Genomic DNA, 16,704 nt, shown 5'->3' on the forward strand with positions numbered 1-16,704 from the left:
AACTTCATTCTATTTTTAATGAAAATTGAAGTTAAAAATTAGCATTCAGCCCTTGTCAGTAGGTAACAGTAAATATAGAGTAAAATGGACAGAGTCTGTCAGCAGGGTTGGATTTAAGAATCATCAAAACTAGACAAATCTTGCTAAGCAGCTCCTGATTTAATAATTAAATAAGCTAGAGTTCAAGGCATGGCTAAAGATGAAAGACAGGACTGTCACTGAGAATTAGTTCCTCTGTTTTGTTGTTCTTCCAGGCTCTTTTTCTTTTTCTTTCTTTCTTTCTTTCTTTCTTTCTTTCTTTCTTTCTTTCTTTCTTTCTTTCTTTCTTTCTCTCTTTCTTTTTTTGTTTATTTGTTTCCATGCCATTTTTTGTAAGCAGACACTTGTATAGATTATTAGATTTACGTTCTTTGGTATTGGCGGGGATTTTCTTGTGTGAGATTCATAATTAAAACATGTAAACACTGAATTTTTAAAACAATACATTAGAACTTACACATCTGAAAACCATGGCAAAATTCTTAGATGCTTGGGGAAGTGACAGTGGTAAAATATAAGGCTCGATTCATATCAGCACTGAGACACACACGAGAAGTCTGTGGATGGCTTTATTGAGATTTTAGGCTCTCTTAGAGGAGTTCTTTACCTTTTTCTGTATCACGGATCTTGCTGGCAACTTTGTGAAGTCTGCGTAGTCCTTCTCAGAATAAGATTTTTACGTTTAATAAAACAGGTCACAAAGAGAGGCAATTTTTTGAGTTACAGTTATCATAATAGTAATAATAAAGTCATGATAAAGTAATATATATATGTTTCCAAACTAATGGAATACATATCAAGATTTAGCAGTGGGCCTAATAACTGTGGTAATTTGTGAGTAATAATGAGGATAAACAGTATTTAGTGATTATCCAAAACTATGATGGACTATACAACTATCTGTGATTTCTGTTAGCCGTAGGTATTGCTAAATACTGCCCTGGTTTGTTGACTATATTCAGTTGAGGGGTAATGCGGAAGGTCAGGGTAGTGAAAATTAAGATGAGATTTTCTTTTCCATTCCCGTTTCCTGACACTGTGAATTGTGCTCATCGACCTGGATCAAGGTTAAGAGACCCAACCGTAAAGAGTATCAAAGGGCCTCAGACACCTGAGATATTCTGTTGGCCATGATTACCTGTTGTTAGTAGGGACATGTGGTAATTCATGGGGCAACCTGTGTCCTCTCTGAGATCACTGGAATTTGTCATTTTGTAGTCACCACCACCATTTCTTCTTCCAGCCTCATAGTTATAAAGAAACCCCCAGATAGCACCAGTTCATCATTTTGAATTAAATAACCATTTAAAAAAAAGGAAGACTTTATTTTTTAGAATAGTATTAGATTTACAGAAGATTTGACAAGGTCGTCCACAGTTTCCATATGCCCCACACCCAATTTCCTTTACTAACATCTTCCATGATTTTGGCCTGCTTGTTACAAGTGAATCAGTACCGATCTACCATAATTAACGAGAGACCATAGATTATTCAGTTTTCCTTAATTTTTACGTAATGTTGTTTCTTATCCATGATATCACATTACATTTAGTTGTTACTTCTCTCTAGTTTCCTCTTGGCTGTGACAGTTTCTCAGACTTAACTTGCTTCTCATGATCTCAACAGTTTTGAGGAATGGGGGGCAGGCATGTTGTAGGATGCTCCTCTGTTGGATTTTGTCTCATGTTTTTCTCACGATTAGACTGGGGTTATGGGTTGAGGCCATAGGATCCCACAGGTACACTTATTCTCATCGCATCGTATCAGTGGCACATGGTATTAATGACCTACCACTTTTGCTATTAATTTTGATCACCTGGCTGAGGGAGTGTTTGTTAGGGTTTTCACCATAAAGTTACTTCCCACCTTTCCGTACTGTCCTCTTTGGAAGAAAGTTACTTATGCTTCACAAGTAGGGAGTTATGTTCTCATTACTTGAGGGTGGGATATCTATATAAATTGTTTGAAGCTTTTCTGCATGAGAGATTTGTCTCTTCTCCCTTATTTATACATTTATTGAATCATTTATTTGTATCAGTATGGACTTGTGGATATTATTTATTTTATACTCTGGGTTATAGTCCAGTATTCATATATTTTATTTTGTTGCTGATATTATTCCAGCTTTGGCCATTAAGAGATCTTTCAGTGGGCTCCTGTGCCCCTTTGACATACCCCCATTAATGTGGATTCCATGGAGAAGGTATTAGAAACCATGATCTGTGTGCTGGGTGTGCTCATTACTGCTGGGGTGTCATTTCTTTTATACCCTTTTACCTGACACAGGAAGGGCGTATATGTGCATGTGCTGATCTGTGAATATATGCATTTCTATAAACATTTCTATATGTAATCAACTGTATCTTTATTAAGCTAAGCATAATTTCTTACTGATGTCTGTAACTCTAATCCATTACCACATGGATTATCCTAGCCTCTTCCCCTTGTGTACCTGTAAATTCTCAACCCAGCAGTGGAAGCATGGCTTCCACCATCCTCCTTGTTGTTAATTGTTCAATTCCAGCGTGCATGTATACCTCTCTCAGAGTGTACCCCTATGGGAACCAACTTTGGGTACAGTGCTTATGAGCAGTTACTTTTTGCTTTTGGTCCTACAGACTCCACTCATTTCAAAATTGCTTAGACCATCACCTTTCCCCCCATCCCTTCGATGAGGTTTTTTCATATATTTGTAATGTAACTAGATTCTCTTGTCACAGTCTGCATTTCTTCCTGAGATTTCCCCAAATTCCCAAATGATTTTTTTAATGTGCATAAAATAAGGTTCATTCTTCGTACTTTAAAATTCCATGTGCTTTGACAAATGTATCTTCTCATGAATGCATCATTGTAGTATCGTACATAATATTTTCACTGTTCTAAAAATCACCTGTGCTTCACTCTGTTTGTCCCTACTCCTCTCCCTAAAATCCCTGGCAACCCTTGATCTTTCTCACTGTTTGTATAGTTTGTCATTTTCAAAATGTCATGTAATTGGAATCAGACAGTATGTATCCTTTTCAGACCGATTTCTTTCATTAAGCTGTTGTACCTTTGGGGCACCTGGGTGGCTCAGTCGGTTAGACCTCTGACTTCAGCTCAGGTCATCTCACAGTTTGTGAGTTTGAGACGCATGTCGGGCTCTGTGCTGACAGCTCAGAGCCTGGAGCCTGCTTCAGATTCTGTGTCTCTCTCGTTCTCTACCCCTCCCCCACTCATTCATTTTCTCTCTCTCTCTCTCTCTCTCTCTCCCCCCAAAATAAGTAAACATTAAAATAAAAAGCAATTGTACCTTTAACGGTTCTTCATGTGTTTTTGTGGCTTAAAAGCTCATTTCTCTTTATTGCTGAATAACATTCAATTATATGGATGTACCATAGCTTGTTTATCCACTTGTCTATTGAAAGATATCTTGGTTATGTCCAGTTTTTGGCAATGATGAATAGAGCTGTTATAAACATTCACTTCATAGGGTTTTGCAGGGACATAGTTTTCAAATCAATTGTGACTCAAATCAATTGCAGCTTTGCCACAGGAAGTATAAGCAGAATAAATCAGTGCGTATATGTACCACAAAATATTTATGGAAGTGTTCATGGCAACATTATTTTTCATATCCAGACACTGAAAACGACCCATCAGTAAAATGGATAAATTATTTTAGGTATATTCACACAAAGGAAAACAATATATAACAACGAAAAAGTTTTAATTACGGTTGTGCCCCATGACATGGATAAATCCCTCAGACATACAATATGCATGATGAAGCCTGACCCAAAAGAGTAACCTATGATTCCATCCATAGGATGTTTAACAACAGCCAAAATTAATTTTTTTCTGATGGAAGTCAGAGTAGTGGTTGCCTTTCTGGAGAGGATGAGCCGTAAGGCTTCAGAGTGGCTGGTAATGTTTACGTTTGCAGTGGCTCATGGGTGTTTTCAATTTGTAAAGTTATTAAAATGTATGCTTAGGATTTGTACATCTTCTTGTCATATTTCACTAAGATTGTGAAATAGGATAAAATATGTCACTCTTTTTGCCACAGGAGTCGAACTTTAGCTTCTAAATAGTTGCTGAGTTGCCAACCCTTTCTAATTTTTAGCTCCTATAGGATTTCAAATGTCTGTGGGTAAAGGTCCAACATCTGTATTTCTAGCCCTTATTTCTCATCCTGTCAGTTGCATAACTGATCCTAACGCATAATTTGTTGAAAATCACGTCTTTATTTCCTACCAAAGTAATATTCTTTGCCAAACTTTCTTTTAATTCCTAATGTGCTATACTTCTCCTGGCATATTAGATTTTGAACCTGGAAGATTTATGATTCTTGCCACATGTTACCTGCTTTACTTGATATTTCGCTTAATCATACCGTTTAGTTCTCTGAAAAATTTCTTGGATCTGCTCTCTTCCCTTCTGTTTCCACAGCTACCGCTTGAGTTCAGGCCATTGTTGCCTCATTCCAGGACCCTTCTAGTAACCTGCTAGTCCCTGTCCCTATCTCCTCTTGTTCTGTATCTCACAAATGCGGTTTGTCCCATTTACCCATGATCAAGAACTTTAATTACTAATCTAATGCCTATTATAAGTTCTTCGTATAAGCCATGCCCATTCAGGAACTCCAGCCTTGTCTTCCGAATGCCACATTTGAGTTCACGATGTGGGAGGATATTCTCTGCATACATGGTAATCTGTTTGTCATTATGTATACAGTTATTTGTTCCTTCCTTCATCCTGTTGTTCCCTACCCCGAATTTCCCTCCACGCTGCCTGTCACAGCCTGCAAAGTATGATCTGACACCAACATCTCTTTTCCTGAATAACTTTTTACCCCATTTTGAGGCTTCTGTTATTTTGTATCCCTTTAGTTCTTTGTATTCAGTTTAAAAAAGATTACGTCGGGGCGCCTGGGTGGCTCAGTTGGTTAAGCATCCGACTTTGGCTCAGGTCATGATCTCACGGTCCGCGAGTTCGAGCCCCACGTCGGTCTCTGTGCTGACGGCTTGGAGCCTGGAGCCCGTTTCAGATTCTGTGTCTCCCTCTCTCTCTGCCCCTCCCCAGTTCATGCTCTGTCTCTGTCTCAAAAATAAATAAACGTTAAAAAAAAATTAAAAAAAAAAGTTTATGTTGTGTAAATATTATTGTCTTAAGCTATTTCATATACGCCTGTATGCTTTCTCATAAATTTATTTTATTTACTCTGTGTCTATTTTGTGTAAGACACCATGAGTGTTAGGAAAATGCTTTAAAAATAGATGATGAAAATAAAATAATAATAAATTAAAAATAATAAAATGAATAGCTGTCTTACTGTGCAGGGGTATGTATGGGTGAATCTATTGGCATTTATTATTCTACAGGCACTGTAAGACTTCCTATGCTGTTGTTCTTTTCCTGAATTGACCTCAGTCCTAATTTGCTTCCTATGAATATGGGTGTATGTGATTTTTCACAGAGCCCTGACTTTCCTGCTTATTCTTCATGCCAGGTTGGGTTCAGAGATGCTATCGTCACAACCTGTGCATATGCTATTGTTGAACCAGGCAACAGATTATCCACTTACTTTGGATAACTATGTTCTGATGATATTTTCTAAGATCTCCAGCCTTGGGTCATCCTTTCTTGGAGTATTCTTGCATTTATATTTGATCATCATTTAATTTAGCAGACCTTCCTTATATATTTTGAGTCATGTAACAAATTCATCATACATTTTTAAATTTCAGTATCTGGGCCATCTGCATGTTGATTTCTGGTTTTTATCCTCTTGATTCTAACTTTTGACATGCCTTATATTTTCTTCTTTTAAGTTTTTTAATGTCTATTTATTTTTGAGAGAGAGCGAGACACAGAGCATGAGTTGGGGAGGGGCAGAGAGAGAGAGGGAGACACAGAATCTGAAGCGGGCTCCAGGCTCTGAGCTGTCAGCGTAGTGCCTGACCTGGGGCTAGAACTCACGAGCTGTGAGATCATGACCTGAGCCGAAGTCGGACACTTAACCTACTGAGCTACCCAGGCACCGCCATGCCTGTTTTCTGATTGAATGCTAGACATTGTGTATGAATGATAATAAATGATCTGGATGATGTTACCTTCTTCCAGAGAGGCACCACCCTAACCTCCAAGAAGGATCTTGTGTGGAGACAACTTTCCTTGATCCATTCAGTGACCAAAATGGCTCAAGGCAGGGTTGCAGTCCTTGGTCTACCTCTTGATTCACCCCAACTCCTAGTGTGGCCTTCTACACAGTTTCAAGTGAAAGTCTCTGACGTTACCAGGGGCTTTCCTCCTTGAATAATCTACAGTTTTTTCACTCCTCAGTGATACTGCTGAAAAGTCTAGTCTGCTTTTCAGAATCTTTTCCCTTGGTCTCATGGGCATCTGTCCTGTAAATGTTAGAAATTTGGCAGATGCCTCGAGGAGAAAGCTTTCTGTGTGGAGTCCCTTCTTCTGTGAACCTTTTCTCTCAGGGATCTTGATTCTTCAAGTCCTGGCTGCCTAGGCCTGCTCTAATTGCCATGCCTCATCCTCAGGAATGCCGCAACTTACGGAATGTTGGCTGGTCTCTCTACGGTTTCTGTCTCTGGCCCCCTTAAATCCCAGCTGCCTTGGAAGTTCTCGAATGCCTTCAAATTGCTTTTTTCTTGGTGTCTTTTGGATTTTTCACTTGTTCTCAGTGCAAGTGTGATCTATTATTGCAACCTACTCCTTCATAGCCAGAGAGAGAAGTTTTTCTCTCTTAGGGTTTACTAAGACAGGGTTTCATTTCCGTTGCTAGTATATCTGGTCTCTTTTTGGTAATTTCCAAGAGAAGAAGGAATAAAAATCATTTTTATGCTACCATTTAAAACTGGAAGGCCAAGGATGTATTCTTTTCTTTGTTTCTTCCAGTCAATCGATATTTAGGAAACAAGGAAATTAGAGTATACATTGGAAAATGATCTTCTGAAAGGAATTCCCAAAGCAGAGGGATCATTAATAAAGAGGCAGAATGAATAGGATCCATGGAGAAGAAATCTGAGCATCTGATATGTGTCAGGCTCTGAGCTAGGAATTGTATGTATTTTCTATATACCATATCTTCATACCATGTTTTTACGTTAGTTGTAATTGTTTTCATTTCTCAAATTTAGAACCTATTGTTTCCAAAATTTAAATTATATATCTAAATTTGTATTATAATGAAGAAAGGATGGAACGAATAAACAGTGTTGGGGTTGTACTATTATTTAATGTTTCAACTTTATTTTGAATGTTTATCTCAGGATGAGTATGAAAGAACTAATTGGAATATCATCCTAACCTTTTCTAATTGCTCACACTTACTGGAAGGTTAATTGTTAAAATGAAAATCAATTGTCCCTTCAGCTAATGCCTGCCTACCCTAATTTTAGATAAAGCCCCTAGTCATAAATACCTTGATCTAGTTTTATAAAGGTGAGAAATTCAAAATGACTTAGGCATCAAGTAGTAGGGAAATGATTTAATTATGTGATGATTTTGAAGACTCCTGGAAAAGCAGTGCTTTTGGCAAAATGGTAAGTAAATAAAAATCTGAAACAAATGAAATATTTTTTCACTAATACTGCAACTGTGTAATAAAATACTTTTATACACTGATTGATGATATGTGTATCACTTTAAAATTTTAAAAATTAAAATTTAAAGTTTCTATTTAGAAATATTATTACATTGCCTTTATAATTTTAATAAGTTTCTAAAACTTCAAATGAAGAATAAAGAGTATTGCTAAGTACTTACCTAACAAGTTATTGAGTTACATGAAGGATAAGGATTTTGTGAGGATAAGGACTTCATCTCTCGTATTTACTGGTTTGTCCATAGATCCTGGAATCATACCACATTCAGTAAATATTCATCGAACAAATGAATAGCTAAAAGCATATAAACATGATGATCTTACTCCTATGGGAGAAAGCATTTTTTTTTCTTTTTAAAGATTTTGTTAATTTAGAGGTTGGTTTAATTTTTATTAGTAAGAATATTGTATTGTTATCTGTAACGGGGCGTATATTTTCTTCAGGCTACTTAATGATACAGAAGTGTTATAAAGTCAGTCAGGGGCTTTCTTAACAATGACTTACTATTTCAGAACCAGATGGTCAAGGAACTGGAGTCCCGTGTCCAGCAGCTGACTGGAGAAGCAGAGAACAGTAATTTACAGAGACAGAAATTAATTCAAGAAAAATTGGAACTTGAGAGAATTTACCAGATAGCATGTAATGAATTACAAGAAGTAAAGGCAAGGTATCGTCTGAAGTCAGATATCTATCAAGTGTGGCTGTAAAGTACTGATATTGACTCTAAAAATTATTTGCCAGAGTTAATTACACATTTAACCTCGGGAGGTTTCCAGCACAGAGACTGCCATTTATTAATTTTAAAAGTCCCATTTAATATAAGAAGTATAACATTTAAGAAGTTGGTAAAAATGTGAGTAGGATACTTGTTTGATGTATTGAAAGATAAGGGAGCACTGGGGTGGCTTAGTTGGTTGAGCGTGCAACTCTTGGTTTCAGCTCAGGTCATGATCTCACAGTTTGTGAGTTCGAACCCTGCATTGGGCTCTGTGCTGACAGTGCGGAGCCTGCTTGGGATTCTCTCTCTCCCTCTCTCTCTGCCTCTCCCCTGCTTGCTTGCTTGCTCTCTCTCTCTTTCAAAATAAATAAGTAAACTTAAAAAAGTATTTAAAAAAAAGATAATGCATTTGAGTTTGGTTCACTAAAAATTTTCATTTTAGAGGTTGATTCTAAATGTATTGGAAGTATATTTTACTCTCTTATTGCTTTTAGGCGCAACTCACTACATAAAGAGAAAGATCACCTTGTGAATGATTATGAACAAAACATGAAACTATTACAAACCAAATATGATGCTGATATAAACCTTCTGAAAAAGGAGCATGCTCTTTCAGCTTCTAAGGTATTAGATGCCGTAGATACAGTCGTACAAAGTAGTTACTTACTTTACTCAGCTTAGAGCTGTAGATTAGCCACGTGGGAAGCTCACTATTTGGCATTTGAAATTAGTCTCTTTTTTGCTTTATTCTTGGAATAACTGAAACTTGTAAGGATTTTTATTGGTATTTAAAATACAGAAAATGCTTGGGTACCCGTGTGGCTCAGTTGGTTAAGCATCCAACTTTGGCTCAGGTCGTGATCTCGGGGTTTGTGAGTTCGAGCCCCGCTTCAGGCTCTGTGCTGACAGCTCAGAGCTTGGAGCCTGCTTCGGATTCTGTGTCTCACTCGCTCTGCCCCTCCCCTGCTCGCATTCTGTCTCTCTCACTCTCAGAAAAATAAATAAGCATTAAAAAAATTATAAAATGCTGCAAATGCTAAATGTCTAATACAGAGCATGACATAAATATTTAATAAACTAAATTTTGCTAGGAGTTAACCCTTTCTAATACCAAAGTTTTTAAAGGAGAGATCATATAAAAATACAAGAAGAAATGCTCAGTTGTGTTAATAATACATTTTTAGAGAACGATGTACATTATTATTATTATTATTATTATTATTTGGAAATCTGGGCCATGCTTTAGTTTTCCTGTCATCACATACATCTGCAAGAACCCTTACTAGCAGCCACACACTTTTGTGTCTGATACTGAAGCTTTCCACAAAGAGAATTCTATAGCTACAATTCTAATGCAATCAGTTACTTGCTATGTTATGAATTAAGTATTCTAATGGATTTCATTTTAAAATTAAAATTTAGAATGTCTTCTGTAAGCCTGTTATCTTTATCAGTATTGTATTTTCATAACTTTAAATACTGTGCAGAATTTAGTTTATATTTTTACTTTAAAAGACTTTTAAGCTTTTTTGCAAAAATATTTTTCATTCAGATTTATAGATTATTTTAATTCTGATTAAACCTTTAATCGGAGGGGAAAAAAGATATATTTCTTCAACCAGAAGTTCTAGGATGGTACTGGTTTTCATTATTCTTAAAATTCTTTTAGGCATCTGGTATGATTAAAGAGCTAGAACAGAACATCTGTCAATTAAAACAGCAGCTCCAGGAATCAGAACTTCAAAGAAAGCAACAGCGAAGGGTGAGTCCTTATTTTTATACAGGGCAGTGGCTAAATCTCACCTTTCCTTGTCTTGATTATATGTATAAGTAAGAGTTGATTTAAAAGAATCCCTCAGACATGGAACTAGCCATTTTTTTCTTTTGTTACATTGTAACATTTTTCATCTTATTTATTTTAACAAAAGAAGATGCTAGTGGGATATAGAGAATAAAGAACAATAATTTTAATTGGAATAATCTTTTTTGATTCATTCAAAAAATAAGCCTTATTTAAATACATTATTATTTTAGAATAATCTCCTCCCTTTAAATTCCTCTCAACCAGTCTTCATAATTTCTCTTTCTTCTTCACATCTTCTAGATCCTTCCTTTGCCCTCATGGTCAAGAAATGCCAGACTGGCATCTGATATAATTTCAAGTGTATTATTTCTATATTGAGTCAGTTGGTTACTTTAAGTAATCTCCTAATAATAAGGGCCGGCAAGTTTCTCTTCCACTCTAAAGTAGGTCCTTGTGAGAGTAGTTAACATCTTCAGATGACTAAGGTTTTCTGTTCTGCCCTAACATGAAGCTATTCATATTTCTATTTGTAGTTTACATCATTGGACAGGTAGGGCTCTTGTCATAATATGCAAAACTTCAATAGGGTTTGTCATCAGGTAGTTTGGTTTGTTTGTTTATTTATTTATTTCTAATATAATTTTTTGTCAAGTTGGCTAACATACAATGTATACAGTGTGCTCTTGGTTTTGGGGATAGAATCCCCTGATGCATCATTTACATACAACACTCAGTGCTCATCCCAGAATTTATTTAGATTACTAATTTTATTGACTCCAGTAGCAACTTTAATTATAATAAAAATAAATATTTATTATTCACAGGATCAAGAAAATAAGTTTCAAATGGAGAAAAGTCATTTAAAACACACCTATGAGAAAAAGGTAATGTGTTTTGTGGGGCACTGTAAGGCAGCGAGCATGAGGGCTGGTTTCTACAAAGCCATGCATTCTAGACTTTAAAGAATCATAATTTTGCTTCTTCATTTTTCATGTTTATCAACAGCTCCTTTAGTTCGATTAATTGTATCGATGTATATTATATTTAATGAGTGAAGAGTAAGTATTGTGGTATTAACTTCTCATAATAACACTTTGAAATTGTACTTTTTTCTACCAGTTTAAAAATATGATACAAGTGATAGGATCCGTTTGTGTTCTGTTGTATCATATGTGCGGTGATGCTAAATATTTAACCAAGGAATATAAAACAATGAAAGAATTGTCCACTAGTTAAAAATTTCATGAATAATTGTTTCATGTTATTTAGAACAGTGAATAATTCTGCATATGCTGGCATCCGTGTTATCAGTAATAACTGGGGGTTTATTGATATACTATCAACACCTTTGGCAATAAAATGCAAGGTTCTATAGGTTTGTGACTTATTTTTTAATGTTTAGTTATTTATTGAGAGAGTGTGTGCATGTGTGCGCACAAGGGAGGGGCAGAGAGAGAGGGAGGGGGAGAATCTCGAGCAGGCTCCACACTGTAAGCACTGAGCCTGATGCCGGGCTCGATCCCATGATCTTGTGAACCGTGAGCTCATGACCTGAGCTCATGAGATCATGACCTGAGCCGAAATCAGGAGTTGGAGCTTAACCGACCAAGCCACCCAGGTGCCCCTAGGTTTGTGACTTTTAAACTTTAGTTTTGAATTTGTTGTTTGCTGTATAACCTGGATAGTAAAGAACAGTTAAATAGCAAAGATTTTATTGCTGCTTTTGGAATTATTTATTGTTGCAATATTAGCCAAATTAATCTACTTGTAAAAATATACATATAAAAGAAAATGAGAAAAACATTAACCCTTCAATAATTAAATACATACAATTTAAAATTAAGCAGGTTTTATAGCACAACATTCTTAAAACACTGTGTATACCTCATCTCACTTATCCATATAGTCACTCAGCAGATATTCATTAAACGCTTTCATTGGTCGAAGGTGTCATTGGAATGGGGGAGAAGGTTAAGGATAAATTAGCATAGATTCTGCCTTCCAGGAGCTTAATATCTAGGAAGAGGGTTTCTGTCATTTGGAAAAGTAAATATTTCTACTGACATGTGTTGACCTGAATATATGCCATTTAAAGTTATAATTTTCTGGGGCGCCCGGGTGGCTCAGTCGGTTGTGTGTCTGACTTCAGCTCAGGTCATGATCTCGCAGTTCATGAGTTCAAGCCCCGCATCAGGCTCTGTGCTGACAGCTCAGAGCCTGGAACCTGCTTCAGATTTTGTGTCTCCCTCCCTCCCCCACCCCTGCTCGCATGCTCTCTCTCTCTCTTTTTCTCAAAAATAAACATTAAAAATTTTTTAAATTATAATTTTCTTATTGCTAAGGTTTTTTCTCCTGCTGTTTTAATGCGGCCTCAATGCAAGATCTTAAATATATTTCATGTGTACAAAATGATACCTGAACGAGAGAGGGAAATATTTTCATTGAAATAAAGAACTTGTTTTTTTAGTTTTTTACTGTTGAGCATGCAGCTTCGTAAATATTTTTCTTCCTAAAAGAAGACCATACGTTATCATAAGCCTCACCCCCACTGAATAACGCACCCTCTGGGTGTACTTGTTGGTCGGTCCATTGTTCATTCGTTGGGCAGATGTCTGGCTTCCTGTTCATTAAGGAACACCTTGGCCTCCTGCTTCTTTAAGCTCTGTGGTCAGCTCTCTTCCTGAGATAGTATCTGGGTACCTATGAGGTGGAAGGAGGGGCTGGGAGCAAAAGAAGGGCAGGCATTGACCAATTTTGCAAGATTGTATTCCTATCCCAAACTCCTGTTAAGTTCTACTGAGGACTGTTAGAGCTGGAGAGCCCATCTCCTACCACTGTCTTTTCTTGGCTAGTTAGCCACAAAGTACATTAAGGTTTCTGGATCAGCCCCTCTGCCTGGCGGACACACACAGGAAACAACGTTCGAGCTCAGTTTGTGCCTGTCCAGTAACCTCCCAGCCACTCCTGTTGTGTTTCCCTGAGTGACAGGGGAGCAAAGCTGAGTCCTTTTTATGAGGCGTCCTAACTACAGCTTTTTCCCTTTCCACACGGTATCAGCTGGCCTAGCTTTTTAATAATGTAAGTAGTTAAAGTGTGTTAATTGTTTTCAATGTAAATAAGAAGTGTTTAAAATAATAGCAGTCCTTAAAAGAGAAATAAGCACAATTGGTCACATTGCATGTGTTCTGACTTCATTTGCGCTGGAAGAAAATGTTGCTCAGCATGTCACTTTTTGTTTTACAATCAATTTCCCAGTCTCCCCCTTTTAAATTGACATCTGTTCTTATTTCTTTATTAAACCTGCTGTGATCTCAGTCCTTGAAGATTTGATGTCTTGTACCCCCCTCAGGGAATATCCTTCTTGACTGCACAAAGAGCTGACATAAATCTGACACAGTCCTGGACTGTGGACTCAATAGCCAAGTGGGTTGTGTAGGGTTTTTGTCGGTCAGCCGGTGTTACAGGTGTGCACGTTCAGTAACTTTTGGTAGAAAACTTAGTTCTGAATATCTGTTCAGGAGGAGGAAATGCCATCTGAGTGACATTATTTCCTCATGCCAATAAGAAAGCAGCATGAGTGATTCTAACTTGTCTTTGAGGTCAGAGAAACAGCATCAAATGCTGTCCCTAATTTAAGCACACACACATATTATCTAATGGTTTTTATTGATCTCTAGCGGCTATTGCCTGCTCTTAAGATCTTTGAACATCAAACAAATAATAGGTAGTAAAACTAAATGTCATTGTTTGATGAAGTGTCCTAATCTGTTAAATCAGGAAATGGTCGGGCTAAATGATTTTACTAGCAAGGAAACACCTGCCTCCTACAAATAACCCATTGCTTGTTTTCCAAACAGTCACCAAAGAGTGAAAGATGGTACTGTTTACCTAAAGAAGTTTGTGAGACAGATGTTAAGCATGTATATTCTGAAATGTGCGAGAATTAAAATACCTACTTATAATTACTCTGCTGTAACTGTGGAACAGATGAGATACAGCGTCTGCTGGAGCTCGAAACCATCACAAAATCGTATTCCAGTGTTTCACCTTCACTTATAATTCTTTTAATCAGGTTAAAATAACTTAAAATGGTCACAGCTTTACACAGGATATAGTGTGTAGTATTTTGCATCTTCTACTGGCATGGTTTTCCTTAAGAGGACAGTGTGCCTCGAGTGAAGTCCGGGAGAAATGAAATGGCACAGTGAAACATACTGTAGTGAGAAGTCATGCAGCCCGATGCCTGCGTTTCTCTTGCGGGGAAGCCGAGGCTGGGGATGGGGTGGAATTACCCAGACGGTGTGGGTGCGTGGCCCCTTCCTGTGCTGGGATGTCTGCCACCGTGTATCTGTGTCCTTCTGCAGAGCAGAATCTCTTTCTTATTTATACGAGTACTCCTTTTTTTGGATCACTTAAATTCTTGGGCTGCCAGGGAAAATAGACGTAATATTTTACATATGTTTACATGCATTTAGTAAATGTTCAATAAGTGTGGTTATGTCTAGTTCAATCAATTATTTACATCGGACTCCCATGTTGGGGAATAGGTGCTGTGTCTTTGACGCTCCGGTTTGTATTTTCATTATTTAAGTGATTAAAATTTATTTTTGGTATTAGCCGTATATAGTAGGGAAAGGATTACAAGATCAGGTTATTCTCCACTGCGTAGAGTACATAAAAAAGGAAAGGTTGACAGAAACATTATCTTTATCACCACAGGTATAGAATATAGGTAAAATATATATTTACCTGGAATATAGGTAAAAACTAAACTATAGAATATAGGTAAAATAAATATCTACCTGGAATATAGGTAGCAACTAAAAATAGAGTCCAAAAAGGCAGTTAACCACCCAATACAAATGTATTCAATTAAGGACAAATAAACAGATCTTATGTGGGCCAGGTAGTGTGCTAGGGATGTAGACATACATGAAAAAGAAACAGCTTCTAGCTTTAAGGACCCCTCAGCTCAAAGGTCTGTGCATTGACACATGCGCCTTTACCTCCGAGGGAAGCCTCTCATTCTCCCCCTCAGATGGTCCCACTTCTGCTTCAGAAGTGGTTCCGGTGGTTTAGAGGCAATAAATCAGATCAAGGTGCTTGCGTTAGCGCACCGACTGGCGTCAGGAAGGCACAGCTGCAAACCTGACGACAAGGTTAAGGTTGAACAGAGAGGGATAAAAAGCACTTACAAGAGCTCAAATTCTTAGCAACTCAGGGGCTATTTTCTGAAAGGGCAGACAGCCCATCTAAGGGATTTACTGTACTGGGCCATCACTGTGACTCTGGGTCTTCATAATGACCTTGGGTTTTCAAAAAACTGTTTTATGTATAGAGTGTTCAGTGTGAGAAGGTAACATTTGCTGAGAATTTATTATTATGTTCCTGAAATTGTTCTAAGGGCTATACAGGAAGTAGTTTATTAACTCATCACAATTAACTTATTTTCCATGGAGTCACGTACTAACTCATCACAATTTTTGAAATATAGTTACCGTTAACCCCTGTTTTTCAGGGTGGGGGGGGGATGCAGCGGAGGCACAGAGTGTCAAGTAACTTGCGGAGGACCAGGGTAGAAACCCATGCAGTCTGACTCCACAGCTTGCTCTCAAGATCACCCTGTCACTTCAGATAGGTTTTCCTCAAAGGTATGGGTAATTTTTTTGAAGTTTTCACTTAAAGGGGTAAATCTCAACGACACCTTCATGCAGAGCATTCTGAGTCCCAGAAAAACAAAACAAAACAAAACTTAGCAGGGAACAGGGGTAACCCCTGGTGGTGCAGTGCAGGGCGTCGCGGAGGTGCAGTCCCAATGTGCACAACATCACTGACCGACCAGTAACCCTGCCAGCGGCTCCCTGTGAGTTCCCCATGTAGCAGGTGGCTTCAGAGTCCCGCACAAGTAGGCTGTGAGGTGTGGAGAAAACTCCTCCTCGGTAGAAATCCCCAGTCCACCGCCCTGGGGACTTCCCGGGACCTGGATTGCAGCGGCGGTCCCGAGAAGAAGACCGCCGGCGTGTCACGGAAGCCAGGTTGTGTCCCCCGCGTTCTTGTCCAAGCCTCAAATCCGAAAGGGTAACACGCCCTTTACAAATGAGTAGGAGAAAAGAGCCAAGATGGGGTCTGTGGAAGAACAGCATAGAGCAAAGGGAGGCCAATACAGAAGACCCAGAGAACAGAGTTTCTTCTGATAGGTATTACTCCAAAAGAAAACATCCAAAAAAATTCATCAGTAGAATCCCGGAAAGTACGATGTCTGTGAAAGAGGAGGAGACATCATAAGGAAAGAGAAGGATGAAGTGAAAACGGAGGTACTTGTCACGGAAAGGGTTGCGGAGACCCTGAAAACACGATAGCAGGTCCAAGATTCACGTAGGAGCTGGGGTGGGGTAGAGCAGATGCTGTAAAGTGTCAATCAGGACAAACCATTATCCTGCAGACTGCAAGGCAAAGGCAAAGAATGAAACATCTGGAGACAGGAGGTAGATATGAAAGCAGAAAACGGGAAATGAGTATACAATTGATATTCCTGAAGG

At 38.0% G+C, this 16,704-nt stretch overlaps 1 protein-coding gene across 7 annotated transcripts in view; it reads left to right on the top strand.

The window, feature by feature from the left end:
• CEP112 (centrosomal protein 112) overlaps positions 1–16,704 on the top strand; it is a 427,630-nt gene that overhangs the window by 100,953 nt on the left and 309,973 nt on the right. For all 7 annotated transcript variants that reach the window (XR_006297953.1, XM_043585075.1, XM_043585077.1 and 4 more), the window contains 4 exons: positions 8,156–8,310; positions 8,856–8,985; positions 10,031–10,123; positions 10,990–11,049. Coding sequence is in view for 6 of the 7 variants with exons in the window: in XM_043585075.1 (XP_043441010.1) it covers positions 8,156–8,310; positions 8,856–8,985; positions 10,031–10,123; positions 10,990–11,049 (438 nt within the window). In the remaining variant the exon portion in view is untranslated. The remainder of the gene's footprint in view (positions 1–8,155; positions 8,311–8,855; positions 8,986–10,030; positions 10,124–10,989; positions 11,050–16,704) is intronic.

This window comes from Prionailurus bengalensis, chromosome E1 (assembly GCF_016509475.1).
Source record: "Prionailurus bengalensis isolate Pbe53 chromosome E1, Fcat_Pben_1.1_paternal_pri, whole genome shotgun sequence".
Lineage (NCBI taxonomy): Eukaryota > Metazoa > Chordata > Mammalia > Carnivora > Felidae > Prionailurus > Prionailurus bengalensis.